This window comes from Arvicanthis niloticus, chromosome 2 (assembly GCF_011762505.2).
Source record: "Arvicanthis niloticus isolate mArvNil1 chromosome 2, mArvNil1.pat.X, whole genome shotgun sequence".
Lineage (NCBI taxonomy): Eukaryota > Metazoa > Chordata > Mammalia > Rodentia > Muridae > Arvicanthis > Arvicanthis niloticus.
The window spans coordinates 134907217-134928376 of NC_047659.1; the positions used below are offsets into that span (position 1 = coordinate 134907217).

The 21160-nt window shown below is 49.4% G+C and overlaps 1 protein-coding gene across 27 annotated transcripts in view; it reads right to left on the reverse strand.

Annotated features, from left to right (window-relative positions):
* Window positions 1–5162: 5162 nt before the first annotated feature.
* The window catches only part of Zmynd8 (zinc finger MYND-type containing 8), a 98007-nt gene continuing 82009 nt past the window's right edge, over window positions 5163–21160 (reverse strand). For 19 of the 27 annotated variants that reach the window (XM_034495156.2, XM_034495159.2, XM_076930240.1 and 16 more), the window contains 7 exons: window positions 18051–18131; window positions 15960–16038; window positions 14846–15085; window positions 13422–13582; window positions 12750–12816; window positions 8058–8141; window positions 5163–6710 (listed from right to left, as the gene is read on the reverse strand). In XM_034495156.2, coding sequence (XP_034351047.1) covers window positions 6562–6710; window positions 8058–8141; window positions 12750–12816; window positions 13422–13582; window positions 14846–15085; window positions 15960–16038; window positions 18051–18131 — 861 coding nt within the window. In that variant the 3' untranslated portion in view covers window positions 5163–6561. The remainder of the gene's footprint in view (window positions 6711–8057; window positions 8142–12749; window positions 12817–13421; window positions 13583–14845; window positions 15086–15959; window positions 16039–18050; window positions 18132–21160) is intronic. The other 8 variants (XM_076930247.1, XM_076930243.1, XM_076930244.1 and 5 more) reach the window with 1 other exon arrangement.

Consider the following 21160-nt stretch of genomic DNA (forward strand, 5'->3'; position numbering starts at 1 on the left):
AACATAGGCTCATACAGAGTGATCCCTTGGTGCCCAGCTTCATAGTACATCTTGACTAAAATGCAGAGTTGATCTAAGAGTTCTGGGCCTGCTGGGTGTGTTAGAGTTGCCTGTATCCTGGGAGGCAGGGGCAGGAGAATCATGAGTTCAAGACCAGACAGGTCTACTTAGAAAGACCTTGTTTTAAAAGATTAGAAAGGCTTTGTGGTGGTGGCGCACGCCTTTAATCCCAGCACTTGGGAGGCAGAGGCAGGTGGATTTCTGAGTTCGAGGCCAGCCTGGTCTACAGAGTGAGTTCCAGGACAGGATAGCCAGGGCTACACAGAGAAACCTTATCTCGAAAAAAAAAAAAATTAGAAAGATGACCGATAGATTTATAAGTTGATTGATGACTGATAGATGATAAATTTTAGACTGATTGATGAGTAATAGATGATAGATAGGTGGTAAATGTATAGGCTGACTGACGACTGATAGATAATAGATCAATAGGTAGATTTCTAGAATAGAAAAAGACTTCTTTCTAGAATAAATCATCAGCCCAGTTTCATGCAGTAAGCCTGCTCAGGCCGTCAGCACCAGTGTTGTTAAGCTCATCAGTGACCACCAGGTGGCAGTGTGATCGCAGCTGGACAAGCCTTGGGACCAGATGCCCGCAATAGAATCAATCTCCCCTTAACAGGATGCTGCAGAGAGCAGAGCTTGGGGCGCAGATGCCCTCAGGCCCAAGAATTAACAGAGCACACCTTTGTCAGTGAGCTTCTCTTGGACACCATGAGAAATGGTGAACTGACAGCTCAGCTCAGACGTAAACACGGACACGTTCTCCACAGTAAAATCGTTATTGAAGCTTAGGCAGTTTGTGGAAATGTTGTTGACTGTATTTTTATTCTGGTGGCTCTATTTTGGTTTTGGTTCCTTGAGACAGAGATAGTAGCCCAGTCTGGCCTCCTCTCGAGGTAGCAGAGGCTGGCCTTGTGTGTTCCTGATCCTTCTGCCTCTGCCTTCCAAGTGCTAGGATGACAGGTTTGCGCCCTGTGGGCTGACACTGCAGCACCTGGTAGCATGTATGTATATGCAGAAGCTCATTCTAGAATTGTGATAAGTCAGCTTTGTTCAAACTCTGATTTTAAACATTAACATTGTATTGGAAACAGTGGCACATGCTTGTCACTCCAACACCTGGGAGACCAAGGCCTGAAGATTGTGCGTTTGAGGCCAGACCAAGCTACAAAGTGAGTCCCTGTCTCAAAATTGGAAAAGGATAAAACTAAAATCCAATCTTATGTCTGTGGCTAGAAATGGACACTAAGTCTTCTAGCTATTGTCCTCATTGTTAGTGGAAGAGGGGAGAGAGATGGGTGGGGGGAGGGGAGAGGGGAGGGAGGGAAAGGGAAGGGAGAGAGACAGAGAGACAGAGATTGAACGCTGGCTTGTAAACAGCTGTTCAGCCTGAGCTCAGGGCTCTGTATTGAAGACTGGGCTAGACCACCTCATCTCCCAGCTGTGAGGTCAAGAACTGGCCAAGGCACCAGAACCTCAGTTTCCCTCTTGTAAATTTAATGTTAACTTTATTTCCCAAGGGCTGTTCAAAATCAGAGGTTTGTGATATTAACTCAACAGTAAGCTGGCGGTGCCCTGTTTGGAAGGTTGGGAGACCCGTCCGAAGTGGCACCTCAAGGGAGGAAGTGCGTCACTAGAGGCGGTCCTTAAACGTTGGTATCCAGCTTCACTTCCTGTCTGCGGTCTACTTCCTGATACAATGTGACCACCAGCTCGCAGATACCTGCGACCATCTTTCACCACCCTACAGACTGCATCCCCGCCCAACCCGTGAACAAAGGAACCCTTCTTCCTTACATTGTTTCTTGTCAGGAATTTAGTCACAGGTAGACATGGCTTTGTGACACACCCTTTACTTACGTACACCAGTGCTGTCCACGGGCACACGTGTGAGCATGTTCTCCTGGGCCATTATTGCAGTGGGTCATTCTTCCCCAATCTTTCCTTCACCTTCTGTGTGATGCTTAGGCTCACTTGAATGCTTGGGCTCAAGCAATCCTCCTGCCTCAGCCTCCCGCCTGAGTAGTATACACAGGCATGCACCACCACGCCTGACTGCCACATGTATTTTTATCACGGAGGGCAGCTAAGCAGTTTGAAAGCTACTGCTCGTGTAATAGTATTATTGCCTCTGAGAAATGGGGTCTCCCATTGCCCCATTTTATAACTGAGGAAAATGAGGCTTGAGAGGTGATGTTTCACACATTTGGAACCAAAGCTGACCCTGCCCAAGCTCCACCTTCAGCTTTAAGCTGACGCTCTTCTCCAGATGGGTTGGAAGTGGTCAAGAGCTCAAACCTGTGTCTAGCATACAGCAGGTGCTTAATAAATGTTAGGAGTGAGTTTGTAACTGCAGATCCCCTCGAGCTGTGTCAGGTGACTAGCAGGAGCAGGGCTGAGGTAGTTTGGGGCTTTTGCAGCCCCTGCAGCTGGCATAGCAAGGGGTTAGTGCACAGACACACACACTGGTTCACAGAACTCATAAATTACATTATTCTACATTTTTCTCACAAATTTTGACCCCAACTATATATCTCCATAGATATTTATAGAGATAGAGAGATAGATCTTGGGCTATTTAATTCAAAGTCTAAAATTCTGAACCAGGTATGACAATGCACGCTGTTAATCCCAACACTTGGTAGTTAGAGGCAGGCAGATGTCTGTGAGTTGCAGGCCAGCCTGGTCTACAAATACCAGCTACCCACAGGAGCACACCCCCTAGAGTAGGGTTCACATCAGCGCCTACCTTCAAGCCCAGTTCACTTCAACAGCCACCTGGTCCCCAGTGCCTCTTCTTTGCTTCCCTAAATGCTTGGTCCTGCCTTGGGGTTTCACTCTTCCATTTGGAGAGTCTTCCCATCAGCATCTTGGCTGTCATCGCTCACTCCTCACCCCTGGAGCAGCTCTGGAAAAATCTCGCTGGTCAAACCCACCTCAGAGGGCTGATGTCATTCCTAAGGGGTGCTGTGGTGTCCAGGCAGTTGCTGATTGTCTTTCAAGGTGCCCTTAATACGCAATCCACATTAAGAATTGTTGCCTGAGGGGCCAGCAAGGTGGCTCACTGGGTAAAGGTGTTTGCTGTCAAACGTGATGATCTGGGTTTAATCCCTAGGACCCACACGGTATGAGGAGAGAGAACCAATTCCACAAAGTTGTCCTAGACAGACAGACACTAGACACACATACAATAAATTTCATGAAAAATGTTTAAAAATAATTCAGGCTAGTTCCTTGCCTCATGGCAGGTGGTCAGATGTCAGATCCCCAGAATGACCGTCCCCAGCCATATGGTCGGTCTATGCCCTCCTAACCTTCAACAATTGAAACCACCTAGAACATGATGTACGCAGTTATCTCCAACAAGGATACTGTTTCTATGTGTACGGATACCAGCCACATTTCGGTCATGACGATGTGACCCATGTGACGATGCTTGACTTAACAAACTGCAGCCCTAGAATGAACATCTTGCATCCTCAGTTGTTCTGTCCCCAGTGGTCTCCCTAAGCCTATGGGCTGCAGTTCCGCACATGGCCACCAGGTGGCGAGGGCACTGGATTGCATCAACTGGTTTGGCTAGCCAGTTTCTGCCTCAGATCCCATGCCGTCCCTAAGGGGAAGGAGAGGATTGTGGAGGGTTCTGTGGGTTCAGGTTTGTGGTTTGGCATCCAAAAATACTCAGCTCAGGACTTGGGGTGTAGCTCTACAACAGGTAGCTAGTGTGAGGTCCTGGGTCCAAAGTTACTGAAAACACCCTCTGCTTAGTGCAAGGTCACAAGAAGCCAGCAGCTGTGTTATGACCTGCAGCATCTCCACCATACACTGACCCCCCCTGGGCTGCAATTGTGACTCCAGTGAGACCAGAGCTTGTACCAAGATGCTTGGAGATGATCTGCCTACCACATGGGGACAGCCTGTGAGGACTGTCCACTCGATACTTCCCCAGTGTACGATATGATGACATTCTGACCCTGTAATCAAATGCTAAGTGAAACAAGCTCACTGGGAAGTGTGTCAAATGTCCCATTTGTGTATGCAGAGGGAGAGAGAAGTCTGCACTGTGTAAGTGCTGGAGACCGAGGGACATTAGAGGACACTGGTCAAGCAAGGTGGATGGAGGGACCTTTACACGGCCCCTTTCAAAGGAGACATGTGACTGGATTTAGCAGTTGAATAAAAAGATAAAATCAAATTTCTCATAATTTATTTGTTCACTCATTTTTTTGAGACAGGGTCCTGTGTTGCTCTTGACTCATTACCTAGCTGAAGGTGACTTGGAAGTTGTGATTCTCCTGCCTCTGCCTCCCAAGTGCTGAGATTATGGGTGTGTGCTACCATGCCTAGTTTTATGACATGGGAATCAAACTCAGGGCCTCGTGCATGCCAGGCAAGCACTCTTCAAATTGAGCCACATTCCCAGGCTAAAATTCTCATTTTCTTTTTTTTTTTTAAAGCCCACCATTTTCCTACCCATAAGTAGGCAAGTCAGTTCTTCAAGTCTTTTCCTCTGTGGAAAGCTTGGGGGATACAGGGTTCAGGAGAGGATGGCCTAGAGGTGGCTTTCTGAGGGTGACCCCTTAATATCTCTTTTAACTCCTGGAGACACAGGAGGGAAAACAGGTCAAACCCCCTCCCCTCAACTGACACACAACTGGGACACACACCTGAGCATCTGCAAAGAAAGGTACTATGTATGCAGGCATGAGCCCCAGGCCAGAGGTATGGGTATCTCTACCCAGAAGGCCATGGGAAACAGCCTTGGAAGGACCTTCTGGCCTAGAGCCAAAGGCTGGTGAAGCACTCACTGAGCCTGGGCCTCAGAAGACCGCAGCTACCTCGGCAGGTAGGAAAGTACCAGTCTGGGCCACGCCCCTGGAAGGTGCCTAGGACCTCAGGGGACCCGTTGCCCTTTGTATTTGGTCATTCAAGTCTGACACAGCCACACCCTGACCCACGGAAGACTGGCATGACCAAACCCAACGGTTTAATTTCTTTAAGAAAGGAAAGGATCCGAAAAACTTGGGACGTCCAAGGGGGAGAACCGGAAAGATCATAACCGCGAGAGAACACCGCTCAGTCACAAAGAAACGCCATCATCAAAAAAGATATTTAAGTTTAATACAAATTTTATACAAAGAAAATGTGAAAAAATACTCCCATATGCTAAAAGCAGTTACGCTTCCCAAATAAGGCCAGCTAGGCTAGATTTTTTTTGTTTGTTTGTTTGTTTGTTTTGTTTGACGACCGCAATTCACAAATTTTCTCTCTCTCCTGTTTTCTTCTATTGTTTCCTCCTTTCTTCTCTAGTAGGGGTAAACTAGCTGGACAGTGCGCAGCTTGCATTCTCTTATCAACAATGAAGAGAAAGTAAACGGAGACTAAAATGTACAACGGAATGTACTGGAATGATATACAATTAATTCTTTTTCCGATATACACACATCACCTTCTGTGTCGATCGATGCTCGTTTTACACAACATACAAAATGGAACTACAGCAGACGTAGCGTTAACGGACAGCATGTCGGGTCCTGGCTTTCTCTCACACTGCCTGCGTTTCATGCTTACATAAAAACATAGAACTCCAGATAAATAATACATACATGCTCCATCCCCGGGCTCGCGTGGCCGCGCCGTGCACCTTGCCTTTTGCGTCCTTGCTTCTGAGAAGCACGTCTTCACAAATCTGCGCGAGTGCTTATGGGAAAAAAAACTCAGCCGAGAGAAGGGGTTTCCCCACAAGAACGCTAGCTGCGTTCATGACGCCCCCAGCACGAACACTGTCTGCTGTCTGTGTTCGCGACGCCACGGGGATTGTTCGTGTGGGCCTTCTGTAAACAGGAGGCTGCTGTGCCCTTTCGGGAACCATAGCTGGAAACGCATCACACACATACACACTTCTGTGTCCTTCGGGCTCAGCAAGCTCGTGATTCCTAACATCGTCTTGTAGGGTCTGTGAGGGGCTGATGGCTTGGTGTGGCTGGTCCAGGACAGCACAGCCTGAGAGCCCCATCATGGTGTGCTGCAGGCGACCGTGGCTCCCTCCCCTGGGTATCCAGGACAAGGGCCTATGTGAGAATAGCAATCCCTGGGCCCAGCCCTGACCCCACAGTGAGGCCAGTGGGCTAATGAACCAGCCCCTGGATTATCAAAACATTCTTTTAATTGTAGATTTTATATATATATATATATATAACTTGCTTTTCTTTTTTTTATAAGTTAAGATCAGTATAGATATGAAAAAGAAAGGTACGCTAAGTCAGTGACATCACAAAGTGTACCTACTTACACCTAAAGTGTTTGGCTCACAGAGTAGGGCCGTCCCAGCCAAGGCAGGAGCTGGGATGGAGTCAAGTCGCGGTCCTGCAGCCAAGCCCATGGGCCGAGCCTGAGTGTTGGGAATTCTAAAGGTGGCGGTTCTCCAGTTTCTGTTACGTCCTGTTGTTTGGGTTGTTTTCCCCCACACAGGGAGGTGTTCTGGCTCACAATGCACCCCTAGTCCCAGAAGGTGTCTAGCCGAGACTCCCGGGACTCTTTGGGCATGAGGTTCTTCGTACTGGTCCCTGCATTGTGCTCAGAACGGGATGACCCTCGCTTCTCCTCGCTGCTGCTCCACAAACCTGCCTTGGTGCTCCGGGAATGGTCTGTGGAGGAAAGGCAGCAAGTTCAACTCCCCTTCCCACCTCCCAGATAGGAGCCACCTTCCTTCCCTCCAGCTGTGCCACATCCTCAGCTGCCCCTGACACCCCATGGCTGTGGTTGTAGAGCAGAGTGAGGGCACCTGGCTATAGCTAATTGCAAGACCAACAGGTTAGCGAGTGATGGTATCCAGCTGAGGGGGAACCCCTGCCCCATTGCGTGACTGACTGAACCATATTCCAGAGACCCATGCACTTTGCCTCTGATCTCACCTCTTGGAGAAAGACCCTCAGAATCTCGCATAATGTGGTCTTCCTTACGTTAACAGAACTCCTGATTAATTTGTAAGACTTACATCCAAACCAGGAAGAGATTGTAAGAGAAGAAATGAGGACCAGATGAGATGGCTAAGCCCACTGGACACTGACCCCATGGACTCCCAGTAAGGACCATGTTGGGGTCAGTGATGGATACAGACCCCAACAGATTCCTGGGATGGCTTCGGGGACACACTGGCAGCAAGTTAGGTAGTGGCTGAGGAAGGAAAGAGGGAGATGAAGAAGAGCCACAGAAGCTATCAGAAGAGGACAACAGCCCACACTATGGGCACAGTGACGGCTTTAATGACCAGCCACTAAGATCCCTTTGTCGCTCCCAGATTCTCTAACTCTCCTGAGCTGTGGAGGGTCAAGCTTAAGATAGAGTGGGGCCAGTGAGGAGAGACCACTGCTGCCCCTGGGGGACTGCCCTTCTTACTGCCTGTTCACAAAGCATGTGCAAAAAAAAAAAAAAAAAAAAAAAAAGGAAAAAGGAAAGAGAAAAAATGCACCCGTTGCTTTTATATTCAGCCAGAAGGGGGCAGTGTTCTAAAAGGATAATCAGGGTTCCAAATGGTCGTCTATGTGATCGCCCGTTCCTGACAGTAACGCTATAATCTTCAAGAAGGTCTCTGAGGGGTGACATGGATATAGTCACACATCACCAAGTCCTTCTGGCTGTGGAGAGAGCCAAGATCAGTGGGGACATGAAAGAAACAGAACTCTAGATCCCAAGGTCTGTAGGCCTGAGCCTCTAATGGATTGGGCCCAGGATGCTGGATAACATGGCAGATCACGGCAGGGGAGATGCAGTGTCCAGCTAAGACAAAACAAAGGCTCTGAAAGGCCAAACCTACAGCAGTTTGCAAAGGTAGCAAGAGGAACAGACAAGAAGACTGACGTGACGGCAAAGCAGAGGGAGACGACACTCCAAGCACAGGACACACCCACACAGACACACACAGACACACACAACGAGGCTTCTGCATGCCAGGAGTAACTCCCAGCAGCTCCCCGAGACAAGGTCATACTTACACTTCTGGGCGGGGTAGTTGGGGTGCGGCTGGTGGTCTGTAGTGGTTGGGGTATAGGCAGGCTGCTTGTCGCACCTCTTGTTAACTGAAGAGAGCACAGGTACCCTTAGAGTCCATCACAGCTGAAATCCACACAACCCCAGGGGCCGACACCCACGGTCACTGACGGGCTAGCCGTTCCTTCATGTAGGCCACTCAATTGGATGTGCTTACAGGTGACTGGGGCTTTTAAAAAGTGTGTAAACCACAAACAGGGTCGCTGGACATGGCGCCACGTCACAGGGAGGAAGGTGGACATATAAGGACATATGGGGACATAAAAGCAGCCCCGTACTTTGCAAGCCACAAATGCTCAGAATTTTGAAAGCAATATGTTCCCGGGCCACAAGCTCTGCCAAAGCCTGGTTCTAGCAGGGAAACCGAGGCTGCGCTGAGGTGCACTAGAGTGGCAGGCACCACAGAGCAAAGCAGAGCATAGACTGGTGGTCTGTGTGGAAGAGGAAGGCTAGCAAGGGGGCTACAAGGGGCGGCAACTGGGAGGGACCAGCTGACTAAACCTAGGTAGCAATAAAGGGACATCCACAAACTATATCCAAATCCTCAGAAAAGCCAAATGTGCTTTCCCACCTGTCTGTCACCCCAGCTCTCAGGAGGCTGGGGCAGAAGGATTATGACTTTGAAGCCAGTCTTGGCTATGGGGGCAAAAGTGACTGAAAACCTGAAAATGTGAAGTGGAAGGAGGGTGTAGGATGAAGAGTATCCTGAAGAGGGAAAAAACAGAATCAAGAGGAAGAAGAAAAGGAGACAGAAATGTCACCACAGTGGCCATGTGTCTAGGTGCTGAGTGGCATCATAGAGAGAGGAGAGATGAGAAGAGGCAGCGGAACAGGTTTGTTCTCAGTCTTGATGCCAGCAGGCCACAAGCAGAGACACAGAGAGAGGGCAAGCTGCCCAGACTTTCCTGACAGGCTGGGAGGAGGGTAGGCTCACTCAGTCAAATGTGGCCAGACCACAGAAAGCAATCAGAAAGCAGGGAGGCGAAGTTCACTGATACATTCTAAAGACGGGTCAGAGAGCAGGCCTGTGGAAGCCCTCGGAGGGCCAGCGTGGCAGTGGACTCAGGCAGTGGACACCTTGCTGGCTCTAGTCTAGCTTCTGTGCTTATAGACGGGGAGATTCTGCTTAAAACCCTTAAGGGGCATGACTCCGTGGTGAGCCCTTACCCAGCATGCACACAGCCCTGAGTTCAATCCTCAATACCACACAAAAAGCCATCGAGTATGAAGGAAAAACAGGAAAGGTCCCCATGGCCTACTGGGGAAGTGTGTGTGAGGTGTATGTACAAGAAACATGTGAGTGTGTGGGGTGTGTACACATGTAACATGTGTGAGTGCGTGCACATGTAACATGTAAGTATGAGGGGATGTCGGGTATACACATAACATGTAAGTCAGTGTGGGTGTACATGTAACGTGTGTGTACATGTAAGTGTGTGAATGGAGTCTGGAGGTCAATAAATGCCTTCCTCAATCATTTCTACTTTTTTTTTTTTTTTTTTTTTTTTTGGAGTCTGGGTCTATCACTGAAACCTATGTCTGGCCAGTGAGTCGTCAAGATCTCTGGGTCACAGAGGTCACAGTGCTGGGATCACAAGGTCACCTCACCAGGCCTTTTACATGGGCATACATTTTAGGCCTTCCTGTTTGGACCCTCTGAACTACCTATCACCCCAGCCTCATTCTTTACCCTCAGTCAAGACAAGGCTTGTTCTAAAATCTCCATCCGCCTGGGCATTGTCTGAGATAATGTGTCAGAACATGCTGGCTGGGTTGGGGCTCAGACTGAAGAAGAGAGGCCTAGCATATGCAAGGCTTTGGGTCTGTCCCAAGCATTGCATCCATGGCCAGCACTCTAAGAAAAAATTTTAAAAAACAGCACTAATTAACCTCACAACATTTAAACATCTAAATGCCCTTGCGTGTCAGTGGCTTCTTCTCCATCTTTTTTTGTTTTTGTTTTTTTGAGATGGGTCTCACTATGTAGCTCTAGATGGTCTGGAACTCACTCTGTAGACCGGGCTGACCTCAAACTCACAGAGATCCACCAGCCTTTGCCTCTGGAGTACCGGGATTAACAATGAAAGGCATGCGCCACTGCACCCTGACAGATGGCTGTATCTCTTCTGACAACAGTGACATGCCACACAGAAGCCAGATGGGCGGGGAGTGTGAGGAGGGAGGTGGAAGTGGGATAGGAAGCCAGGGGAGGCTCTAACTGGTCTGGGGCAGTAGAGTGGGTAGGTGTCAGGTTGTGCTGCTCAACCCAGTAACCACAAACCAAAGTCACTATTTAACTGACCTGAAGGAAAATGTCCAGTCCCATCCCCTCAGCCCTTCGACACACAAGCTCAAGGATTTCACATCCATGTCCAGGATGGACAATGGAGACCTGACTGTGACTCCCGTGAAACTCTCTGTCAATGATGGATGAGAGTGAAGACACAGGTGAATTTACCACTGCTCCCCAGGAAGATGTGTGAGGGGGTAGCTTAGCAGCCAAGGACAGAACAGAGAGGTGGGCAGGTGCGGGCAGTTGGCCTGGCTGAACAAGACAGACTGTTAGCGGTCTGTTCAGGACAGCACTCACACCTGATGCTCAGAAGGGTGTGGAGGCAGGGTAGAGCCAGGTAGGTGTTCTGACAGGAACGGAGAACCCGGGCTGCTGCTGTTGTGCAGAGGCTCATGGGAGGGACTTAGTAAGGTTAACCAAGCAGGTGAGAAACTGTGCCCAGGGTGATCAAGACTTGTGTGTGTTGTCATAGCAAGAGTCTGTTCTCCTGGGTGATGTTCTTCCGCTGAACTCTGGGGCTCAGGTACAGCTTGAGGAAACCATGGAAAGCTGGGCTTTTGCCAGGTGTGCATGCTGAGGAAACAGGAACCCGGGAGACTGGGTTCCATTATCAGAGCTTCTGAAGGGAAGGGTGCCAGGACGACACAGCAAGGGAGGGGCTAAGAAGGAGTCAAAGGCCACATGGTACAGCCTGAACAACCATCTCTGGCTTCCATTAACAAGGACTTTGTGGGAGCTACCCACTGCACCTGGCACACTAGGTAAGGGACGCATGCACAGAAGCCCTAGCTGCGATGTCATTAGCTAAGCCACCGATTCCTTGGAACTCAAGACTCCCTCCCCCACACCCAGTCACTTCTTCCACTTTCCCTGTGAACCAAGATTCTCTAGGTCAAAGGGCAGCAAATGGAACACCCAGGCCCAAGCCGCACAGCCTCTTCTGCAGGCCAGGGTGTCCTGGCACATTGCCAGCTATGCATCTGGCTACTTGCTCTGTGACTCACAACAGCCACTAGGAGTCCTCCAGCAGATCCACCCTAACTTCAAGGTCATTCCTAAACGTCTCAGCTCTACCTTCTCTGCGGCACCCCAGAGTCCCAAGTGGCATTTCCTAACTTGGATACTGCTACCTCCACTCTTGGAATTAAGACATCCCTACAGCCCCCTCCCCGCTCAGCTCATGGGCTTCTTTGCTTGTTTATATTTGATACTCTGTAGACCAGGCTGGCCTAGAACTCACAGAGATCCACCAGCCTCTGACTCCTGAGTCCTGGGATTAAAGGCATGCACCATCATGTCTGTTTTTATTTTATACTTATTTTTATCACCATCAGTAAAAAAAAAAAAAAAAAAAAAGTGGAAAATCCATTAAGGCATCTCTTCAAACATGATTTAAAAAAAAAAAAAAAAAGTACCGTTCCATGCTAAGAGTATGAAACTGGTAGAATCCAGTCCACTCTGTCTTTGAAGAGCAGAATTCAAGCCAGGAAAGGTGGCACAGGCAAATTACTACAGTACTCAGGTGGCTGAGGCAGGCGGATGATGAGATCAAAGACCACAATTCAAAACAAGCTATGATGCTAACAAGGTTGTGGGATGACAGACAGAGCCACCTGAAACTCAGCAACACACCGGAACTGCCGAGGACAGTGGGGGAGGGGTTGCTTCCTTCACCAGTGGTCTCCAACCATTACACTCTCCTCCCTACTGTCAGCCTGCCACTCCTTCAGACTGTGGCAATCCTCTGTGCACTCCCTGTGCACAAGAAAGGCCTTGACTTTCAGTTTCCAGCCACAGGAAATCAAGGCACAAAAAGACCCTGGAGCCAAGACAATAGGAGAGAACCTCAAATTGGCCCAAGGAAGCCATGGCTCTGAACTCTGGGAATAAATTCAGAAGAATGTCAGAAAGACACCCAAGGCTCCCAGGAAGGGAGGGAGGCTCAAACGCCACAACACCTAGTAGCGGATCCCCAAAGAGGCTTGACACAGAAGTTCTGTTCATCACTGTCTTCATCACTAAAGGCTTTGAGGGTCTTCATGAATCAAATATACCCTGCAGTCCTCAGTAACCTGAGAGGATCACCCTGTGTCCCAGTGAATGGTGCCCTCAGTAAACACGACACACACTGGTGACCGATACAAGAAAGTACCCAGAAAATACTTTGCCTTACCCACACTTCCACCTAAATCCATCCAAGGTGTACACACACACACACACACACACAAACAACCAACCCCCCCCCTCAAAAAAAACAAAAAAAAACCCCAAACCTTTGACTTTCCCCAATGTTACCAAGTGAAGTACAAAACCCCATGTGCCCACCAGGGGGCGACATACATACCAGAGCCTTGGTTGGAGCCCAAGAGAATGGAGGAGGGTGTCTCTCTGGAGCCCGAAAGATCCAGGGTCTACAAACATAAACAAACAAAAAGATGGGACCACAGAACCCCAGGGAATTATGGGAGGGCTCACCACTCCTCCCAACCAAGACACCTCAGAGGCCTCTACTGGTGATCAGACAAAAGCCAAGGCAGATGGACAGCCAGACACCTTATGCTCTGCCTGCTCGGCCCAGCTGCTACCACATACCCCACAGGAAGCAAGCAGCTGCGAGCCCTATGGTCCAGTGTGACAGACAGTACTGGCCACATGTGGCCACTTGAATATCAAGTAACTTTAAAATAAGCAGGTCCTTGGTCACACCAGCCACACTTCTAGTCCTCAATAGTGACGTGTGGATGGTGGCTTCCAGGGTCAGCAGAGGAGACATCATTTCGCCTCCGCAGAAGGAGAAACCTTCTGAACTTTGAGGAACCCTACGGAGCAGCTGAAGATCTCACATACACACCACCCCAGCTCTCCATGCTCTCACATGGGGGACACACAGGCCATAAAAAACCATTCCCCACCCAGAGAAACCCAAACAGCGAGGGACATCCAGTGGTGGCAGATACAGAAAAGGTCCTTGGCACAAGGTGACTGTCAGCGGGTAGGGGTTGGGGGGCATCCTCACCGAGTTACTGTCCTTGCTCTTTTCCACTGTCGTCTCCTTCTCTTTGGGGGTGCTCGCTGGTTCTGAAGGTGCCGACTGTGTATTGGAGGAGCTGCCCTGGGATGACTTATTTCCTGTTTCTGTGCTTGCCTCAGCATCTGCTTCCTGCTGAGGGGCAGTGGCTGGGGACCAACAAGAACAAGGAGGTCATGAGAAGCTTCAAGCTGTGTGTGAACGTTCAGGAGCCCAGCTTTAAAACTGTGCTCCCCCTGGAGGCCCCCACAGCCCAGTGACAATCCAACCCCACCAGGCTCCATCCCTCCCAAACCCACCTAGAGATCTTGCATGGGCCTCGGACTCCAAAATCCAGAGCTCCAAACTTTATTTGAAAATAGACCTTTTAATAGTTAGCAATTCAATTTTTAAATCATTTTGCCGAGAACATGTTCTCTAAGCAAAGGAAACTTGTGGAGCCAGGGTGTGACCACTGAGGAAGCATGTGGCCTTCCTCCGCTAGGTTTAGATCCACCTCAGCCCAGCTGAGGCAGAGTGAGGGAGACAACCATCCTTTGGGAGGGGCACAGAGTTTCTGGGAGAAGAGAACAGTGTGGAAGAGTTAGAGACAGAGACATCTCCATGTTACAAGTCAAGACTGTAATGTCAGAGACTAACTGTAATGTAGAAGGACCCACACAGAGGCCTCCCTCTAATGAACATCACCAAACACAGTGACAAGTACCCCAGAGTCACTTAACCACAAACCCTAACCACACAACTTAAAGTCACTGAAACTGTTAGCAGGTGGTGATTTCTGCTAGCTTCCAAAGGGAGGTAATGGTCGTCCAGGCAGGCTCAATAACCAACCAGTTAGTCCCCAGCAAACACACACCACCTGGGTTCTCCACATTCTCAAATGTGAGGCATACTGGCCATAAAGAACCATTCCCCACCCAGATAACCCCAGACAGCAAGGGACATCCAGGGGTGTCCCTTCCTTAACTCCCTTAACCTAAGAACTGGGACAGCATCCTGTCTGAGGCAGAGGGGCATTATCACCTCAAACAACAGAGGTTCTAGGGGCTGAGAGATGGCTCAGAGATTTAGAGAGGTCCTGAGTTCAATTCCCAGCAACCATGTGGTGGCTCACAACCATCTGTAATGAGATCTGGTGCCCTCTTTTGGCATTCAGGCATACATGCAGACAGAATACTATATACATAATAAACCTGAGAGAGAGAGAGAGAGAGAGAGAGAGAGAGAGAGAGAGAGAGAGAGACTGAGACTGCCAGGTTTTGAGATTTAACTTCACATCTGCATCTCTTGTGCGTTTATCAGAGCAACAGCTGTTTATGGTCAGAAGTGGCACGAACCTGGGTAAGTATCCCTCAGCACCCCGGCAGGGAGGCCCCACCACACAGCCCCCCAGGCGGGCGCCCAGACATTACCCGACTGGGTACAGGACTTCATGTGCTCCGGCCAGTGGGCCTGCTGACAGGGGTAGTCGCAGTAGCTGGTATTCCAGCAGCAGTAGAAAATGGCCTCCTTCTTGCAGTTGGCACACCATTGCTTCTTCTTGGTCTCGTCTACTGCCTGCTGCTTCTCCAGCTCCAGCTGCTTCTTCACCTCAGCGATGAGCCGATCCCGTTCCTGTTCCAGGCTCTGCCGCATCTCAGCCATGGTCAGCTCTGGTGGAGGAGGAGGAGGAGGATGACACTAGCTGCATCACGGACCCAGCACAGGATGCTGGGCATCAGACCCCTAGGTTCACACAGACCTGACCTAAGTCTTGACATGGAAATGGCCCTTGTTAGCGGTGGCCTGCACCATTCATCACTGGAGTCTCATAGCCTGTCACATGTCAGTGACATGCCTAGTATGTAGGTGACAGGAGACCCCGGTGACATCATCCCGAGTAACCCCAAGTTGTAGGAATTCCACAAGTCCTTCAAATTATTCCAACCAATACTCAGTCAACTTGTGATTTCTTTTCTCTCAATCAAATACATACACAGCACCTACTGTGTGCAAACTTGTTCCTAAGTTTTTTGTACCAAAGGATAAACTCGACCATCCTGTTTCACAGATGGGGAAACTGAGGCACACAGATAGTAAAGGCACTCAATTTTCTTAGAATCCTGTCTTGAGAACATCAGGGGATGCTGTGGCCAGTTGTCATGGTAATGGGGGGAACTACCAAACCACTCACTCCTAAAAAAATTCCAGGCAGTATACACATTGACACGTGACCCTTGCATTGAAACTAAATGGTTCCTCCAGCCCTCACAAGCTCATCCTGAATTTAAAAGAGCAGCGAAGGCCACCAACGTGGGTGGCTCAGTGGGAAAGACACTTGTGGCCAAGCCTTATATCCTGAGCTCAGTCCCCAGATCCCACGGAAAGCTGGTGAGAACAGTTATCTTGAGAGGGAAGAGGGGGGCCTGCACCCCAAGCTCAGCTTCTCCAGGCTAGAGGACCCTTGAGGACTGTGATCTCCCTGACTCCAGGTACAGCCTACTTTCGACCTGTTCACTTCTGGGTCCAGCTTCGGAGCAGCCTTACCCAGGTTGTGCTTCATCTCGGCGAGCTCCTGCTGGTGCAGCCACTGCAGCTTCTCAATCTCGATCCTCAGCCTTCGAATCTGTGGGAGAGCACAGGAGCCCGAGATGCCACCATGCTGGCTGCTCCCCCTTGGGGTCCCCAAGCTCTACCAGGCAGCCTGGCTCTGAGCCCACTGCCCCAGAGCTCAGGATGGGGTCAGGGGGATCAACACACTGTCCCCCCATACACACTCTTCTTTCTCTCTCTTCCCCTCTTTCTCACACACACACACAGTACTCTCTCACACACATTCTCTGTTATACGCGCACACACACACACACACACACACACACACACACGCGCGCTTGCGCACGGCGCGCGCACCACACACACACACACACACACACACACACACACACAGAGTCTCTTTTTCTCTTCCTGCCTCCCCCTCCCACAAATCCTCAAGGACTCTGGTTCTAAAAACCAAGGCAAATGAGCCAGGTCCCCTCCACCCCCACCCCCCCAAATACAGGAGGGAAAACCACAAAGACAAGAACAAAAGGATTTTCATAGAAATAATACATCTAAAATAGAATTTAAAATAGAATTGGTACTTCGATTTTTTAAAACACATTAAAAAAAAAAAAAAAAAAGATCTGCTGAGATGGCTCTGCTGAGAGGGTCCCTGGCACCAAGCCTGCTGGCCTGGGTTTGATGGCAGGAACGAAAAGTTAACCAGAGAGAACTGACTCATCTAACCCACTACTAACCAACTCCCACACACACACCCACACACAGTCCCAGTGTCCTTCCTGACATTCCAAATCCCGTATCTCTGAAGACCAAAGGGATCTTGGGAGAGAGATAAATGTGGGGCCTCTCATTTGGAAGGGGAAAGTGAACCCAAACTCCCATGTTGGTTCCCAGCAGGGCGACCTGCCCACAACAGTGGTAACGCCTGCTGTCATTCTAAGCTAGCACATCTCAAGAGCACTTCGGACTCGAGGGGTACAGAAAACCAGTAGCTGCTTTACACAGAGCCAAGGTCACCTGTGTCACAAGCCTGAGCAAATGAATGAACAGTCGTATATCAACATAGGAGTTATAGCAAGATCGGGGGCTGGGGAAGGGGCGTAGGCATCCTAGCATAGACTGACCCGAGGTTTCAGCAGAGACGCATAAACCAGAACTTCACCACGCAAGCTCAAAATGAAGAGTAGGGCTGAGTATAGTGAGTGAGTATAGAGATAAAAACACCTTTTATCTCAGCTCTCAGGAAAGAGGCAAGTTCACTCAGTGAGTTTGAGGACAGCCAAGGATGTACCATCTCCCTGGCCCCTACCCTTCAAAAAGAAAAAAGTTCACCCGGGACAAAGAGATTTCTACTTGTTGATTGACACAGTGAGCGTAATCACAGAGGGGTGTGCACCCTTGCACATGCTTGTGGGTTCTAAAATCTCCACTGACTTCTCCAGGGCCTCTCAGAAGCCTTTATCTTCAAGCCCTTGTTATCTTAAGAAAACCAGTATTTCTGCTTGGGATTTATTGTCAGCTGAGAGAAATCCTGACCCCCGTGTGCTGCCTGGCGACCAACTACAGGCCACTGCCAGCACCACACTGTCTGCAGACACCAGCAGGTGATCACTCTCTGAGTGGCCTCAGAGGGAAGTACAGGTGTGTGTGTGTGTCTTTGAATTAAAAAAAAAACTGCATAAGTTACTTACAACAGGTGACTCTGTACTTCTGATTTTTAGCATTTTAACCGCTGCCTTTACTCATAAAGCTATGGTGCCTCGGGTACACAAAGTCTTACACCAGAAGCACTTGTGTAAAACAGCCAGGAAAATGGGAGAAGTAAGCCAATGGCTCTGACCACACATAAACCAAAGGTGTCCTGCCTCATTGTGATCTAGCAGGATACAGGCAGGAGGCAGAGCCAGTCTCCCCAGTCGCCTACTTAATGAAACTCCACCCACTTAATGAAATTCCACCCAAGCTCACAGCCTGAACCAGCCAGGTTCCTGGAGCCAGGGCCCCAAGGGGCTTTCAGCCCAGCTTCCCATGGCCTTGGCTCCAGCCCCGAACTTCTGGGGATTCCCCAGTTCCACTGACCTCAGCTATGGTGCTCCCAGTGGTGTTCTTGGAGAGGTCATTGTAGATTTCCGTCATCGTCCCCTTTATGGCGTCCATCATCTGGAAAGATAAAACAGCTTCAGAAGGTGATACAAAATGTATCCAAACACTGGCGAAATGTCAGACAGTATCTCAGACAGTGTAGCTTCCAGACCCTGGTGCTTAAGGCTGTCCACCGCTGATAGAGCAGGAAGGAGCTGCTCCTAGTAACCAAAGGTAGAAGCTCCTAGTAACCAAAGGTAGAAGCCAGCGAGGCCAGTAAAGGATGTACAGTGCCCAGGCCAGCCCCTTGCTGAGCTGAGAAACCCAAGAGCAAACTCTAAGTGACCCAAAACCCCCCCCCCCACGTGTCTTGTTGAGCCAACACAGTAGGCTTAAGGATTATTTTGTCCTTGTGAATTTATTAAAAAAAAAAAAAAAAAAAAAAAAAAAAAAAAAAAGCCAGGTGGTGGCAGTACACTCCTTTAATCCCAGAACTCTAGGAAGCAGAGGCAGGTGAATCTGAGTTCAAAGCCAGCCTGGTCTACAGAGCGAGTTCCAGAACAGCCAGGGATACGGAGAGAACACTCCTGTCTCAAAACAAACAAACAAACAAAATGAAAAAAAATTATACTTTTGTTTGTTTGTTGGGTTTTTTGTTTGTTTGTTTTTACTAAATCTGGGCCTCGTGTTTCCACCTGGTTCTCTACCTTACCATGTAGCTGGTGACCGAGCTTCTAACCCCTGACCCCTGACCTCCCCCAGTTTTTAAATTCAGTGGTCGGGCTTAAGTCCAGATCTTCATGTATGCTGGGCAAGCACTTTGCCAACTAAGGTGCATCCAGCCCACCAAAATAAATTGGGGGGCAGGGAGGACATATTTAGAGACACGGTTTCTCCATGTAGCCTTGACTGCCCTGAAACTCACTCTGTAGATGAGGCTGGCCTTGAACTCTGAAATCCTTCTGCCTCTGCTTCCCAAGCACAAGAATTAAAGGCCTGCACCCCTACTGCCTGCTCCCCCCCCCCCCCATTAAGTTTATTGTTAGGAAGCATACGTATGTAGATACACAAATGCCTTGTAGCATAGTAGTGGAGGTCAGAGGACAGCTCTGAGGAGCTGGTTCTCTCTTCACACCTTACTTGAGTTCCAGGGAACAAACTTAGGTTCCCAGATCTGGTGGTTTGAATATGCTTGGCCCAGGGAGTGGCCTGGTTTAAGTTAGGAGTGGCCTTATTAGAGGAAGTTCGTCTCTGTGGAGATGGGCTTTGAGATCATCCCCCTAGCTGCACAGAAGACAGTCTCCTTTGGATCAAGATGTAGAACTCTCAGCTCCTTCTCCTGCGCCATGTCTGCCTGCACGCTGCCATGCTTCCTGCCATAACAGACTGAACCTTCAAAACTGTAAGCCTGTCCCAACTAAATGTTTGCCTTTATAAGAGTTGCCTTGGTCACGGTGTCTCTTCACAGCAATAAAACCCTGACTAAGACACCAGATAGTGAGAAATAATGAATGCATTACCCACCTCACCACGTACAGTGCGGAAGCTGCTGGCTTCTGGTGTTACACTTCAATGGCTGGCTGTGTGCGGATCAGCGTGTACACGCACACATTCAGTGGGTCTTAGCATGTCTGGAGTTACCCAGACAACAGCAGCACAAGCAATTCTAGACCATTCTGCACCACACACACATCCAAATTGCTCTACTTCCCCTGTCCTTTCTGTCTAGGGATTTCTACTGCAGTGATGAAACACCATGACCAAAGCCACTGGGGAGGAAAGGGTTTATTTGGCTTACACTTCCACAACACTGTTCACCAGCAAAGGAAGTCAAGGCAAGAACTCAACCAGAGGAGGAGCCTGGAGACAGGAGCTGATGCGGAGGCCAGGAGGGAGCTGCTTCCGGAGTGCTCTGCACAGAGCCAGTCAGCCTGCTTTCTGATAGGACCCAGGACCACCAGCCTAGGGAAGGCACCGCCCACAATGGGCTGGGCCATGGGCTCTCCCCCTATCTGTAGGGGGTTGGTCTGACGCTGCTGCGCATTCAAAGGCTAAATACAGATCCTAAAATCTACGAACAGAATGAAATGTAAACCTTGCTCCCTACCTAGGCAGGGGTGGCACGCGCCTTTAATTCCAGCACTTGGAAGGCAGAGGCAGGCGGACTTCTGAGTTCGAGGACAGCCTGGTCTACAGAGTAAGTTCCAGGAAAGCCAGGGCTATACAGAGAAACCCTGTCTCGAAAAACAGAGTGGGCGTGGGGGTGGGGATGGGGGTGGTGCTTGCTGCCCAGTTTTAAATTATTGGAAAAATAAAACTAGAAACAGCCAATTACTGAGGGTAATAGAGGGAGGTGCAATTCAAGTTACCAGGCTGGGAGTTCCCGGCAGCCAGACTAGCATTAGACAAGGAGTAACCCTCCCCGCCCCCATAATTGCACAGAGCCTAACAAATCATAGTTTGAGCCTCACTCATTTGAAGCTAGCCGGTGATAAGCACAATTCATATTAATTTACATTAAAATGCCCTAGAGACTAATATAGATTAAAATGCCTTAGAGGCTTGCCTACAGCCCAGTGTTAACTATGAAGCCATTTATTTTCCAAATGGAAGTTACTTCCTTTCAGATGACTTTAGCTTATGTCAAGTTGAGGTAAAACCAGACAGCATAACCCCAACACCCCCCCCCCCATACACCCTACTACACCCAAGTTCCTAGGAACCACATATCTCCTTTCTGTTTCTATGACTTTGAATGCTCTAGACCTGAATTAAAATGTCCACCACGCCACACAGGGGGTGGGGGTGGGGGAGGACCTTAGGGACTGTGGTCAAGGCTTCCTCGAATCTACAACAAGTACCAAACAGTGCTTCTTGTCTTTCCCTAGCCAATCATGAGCCTTCTAGGTTCCATGAGGCAGCCAAACTCACAGTTACCAATTGATGCATCTGTAAATCCCCTCCCCAGCCATGGCCCCAAGACTAGAGGAAGGAGGACTGACAACCCTGGGCTGTGGGCCCTCCGTCGGAAAGGCAGGACAAAGTGAACTGGCTCTGGAGGTCTATTCCCACTAACAGCTCTCCATCATCTCTCTCAGAGGCTCCTT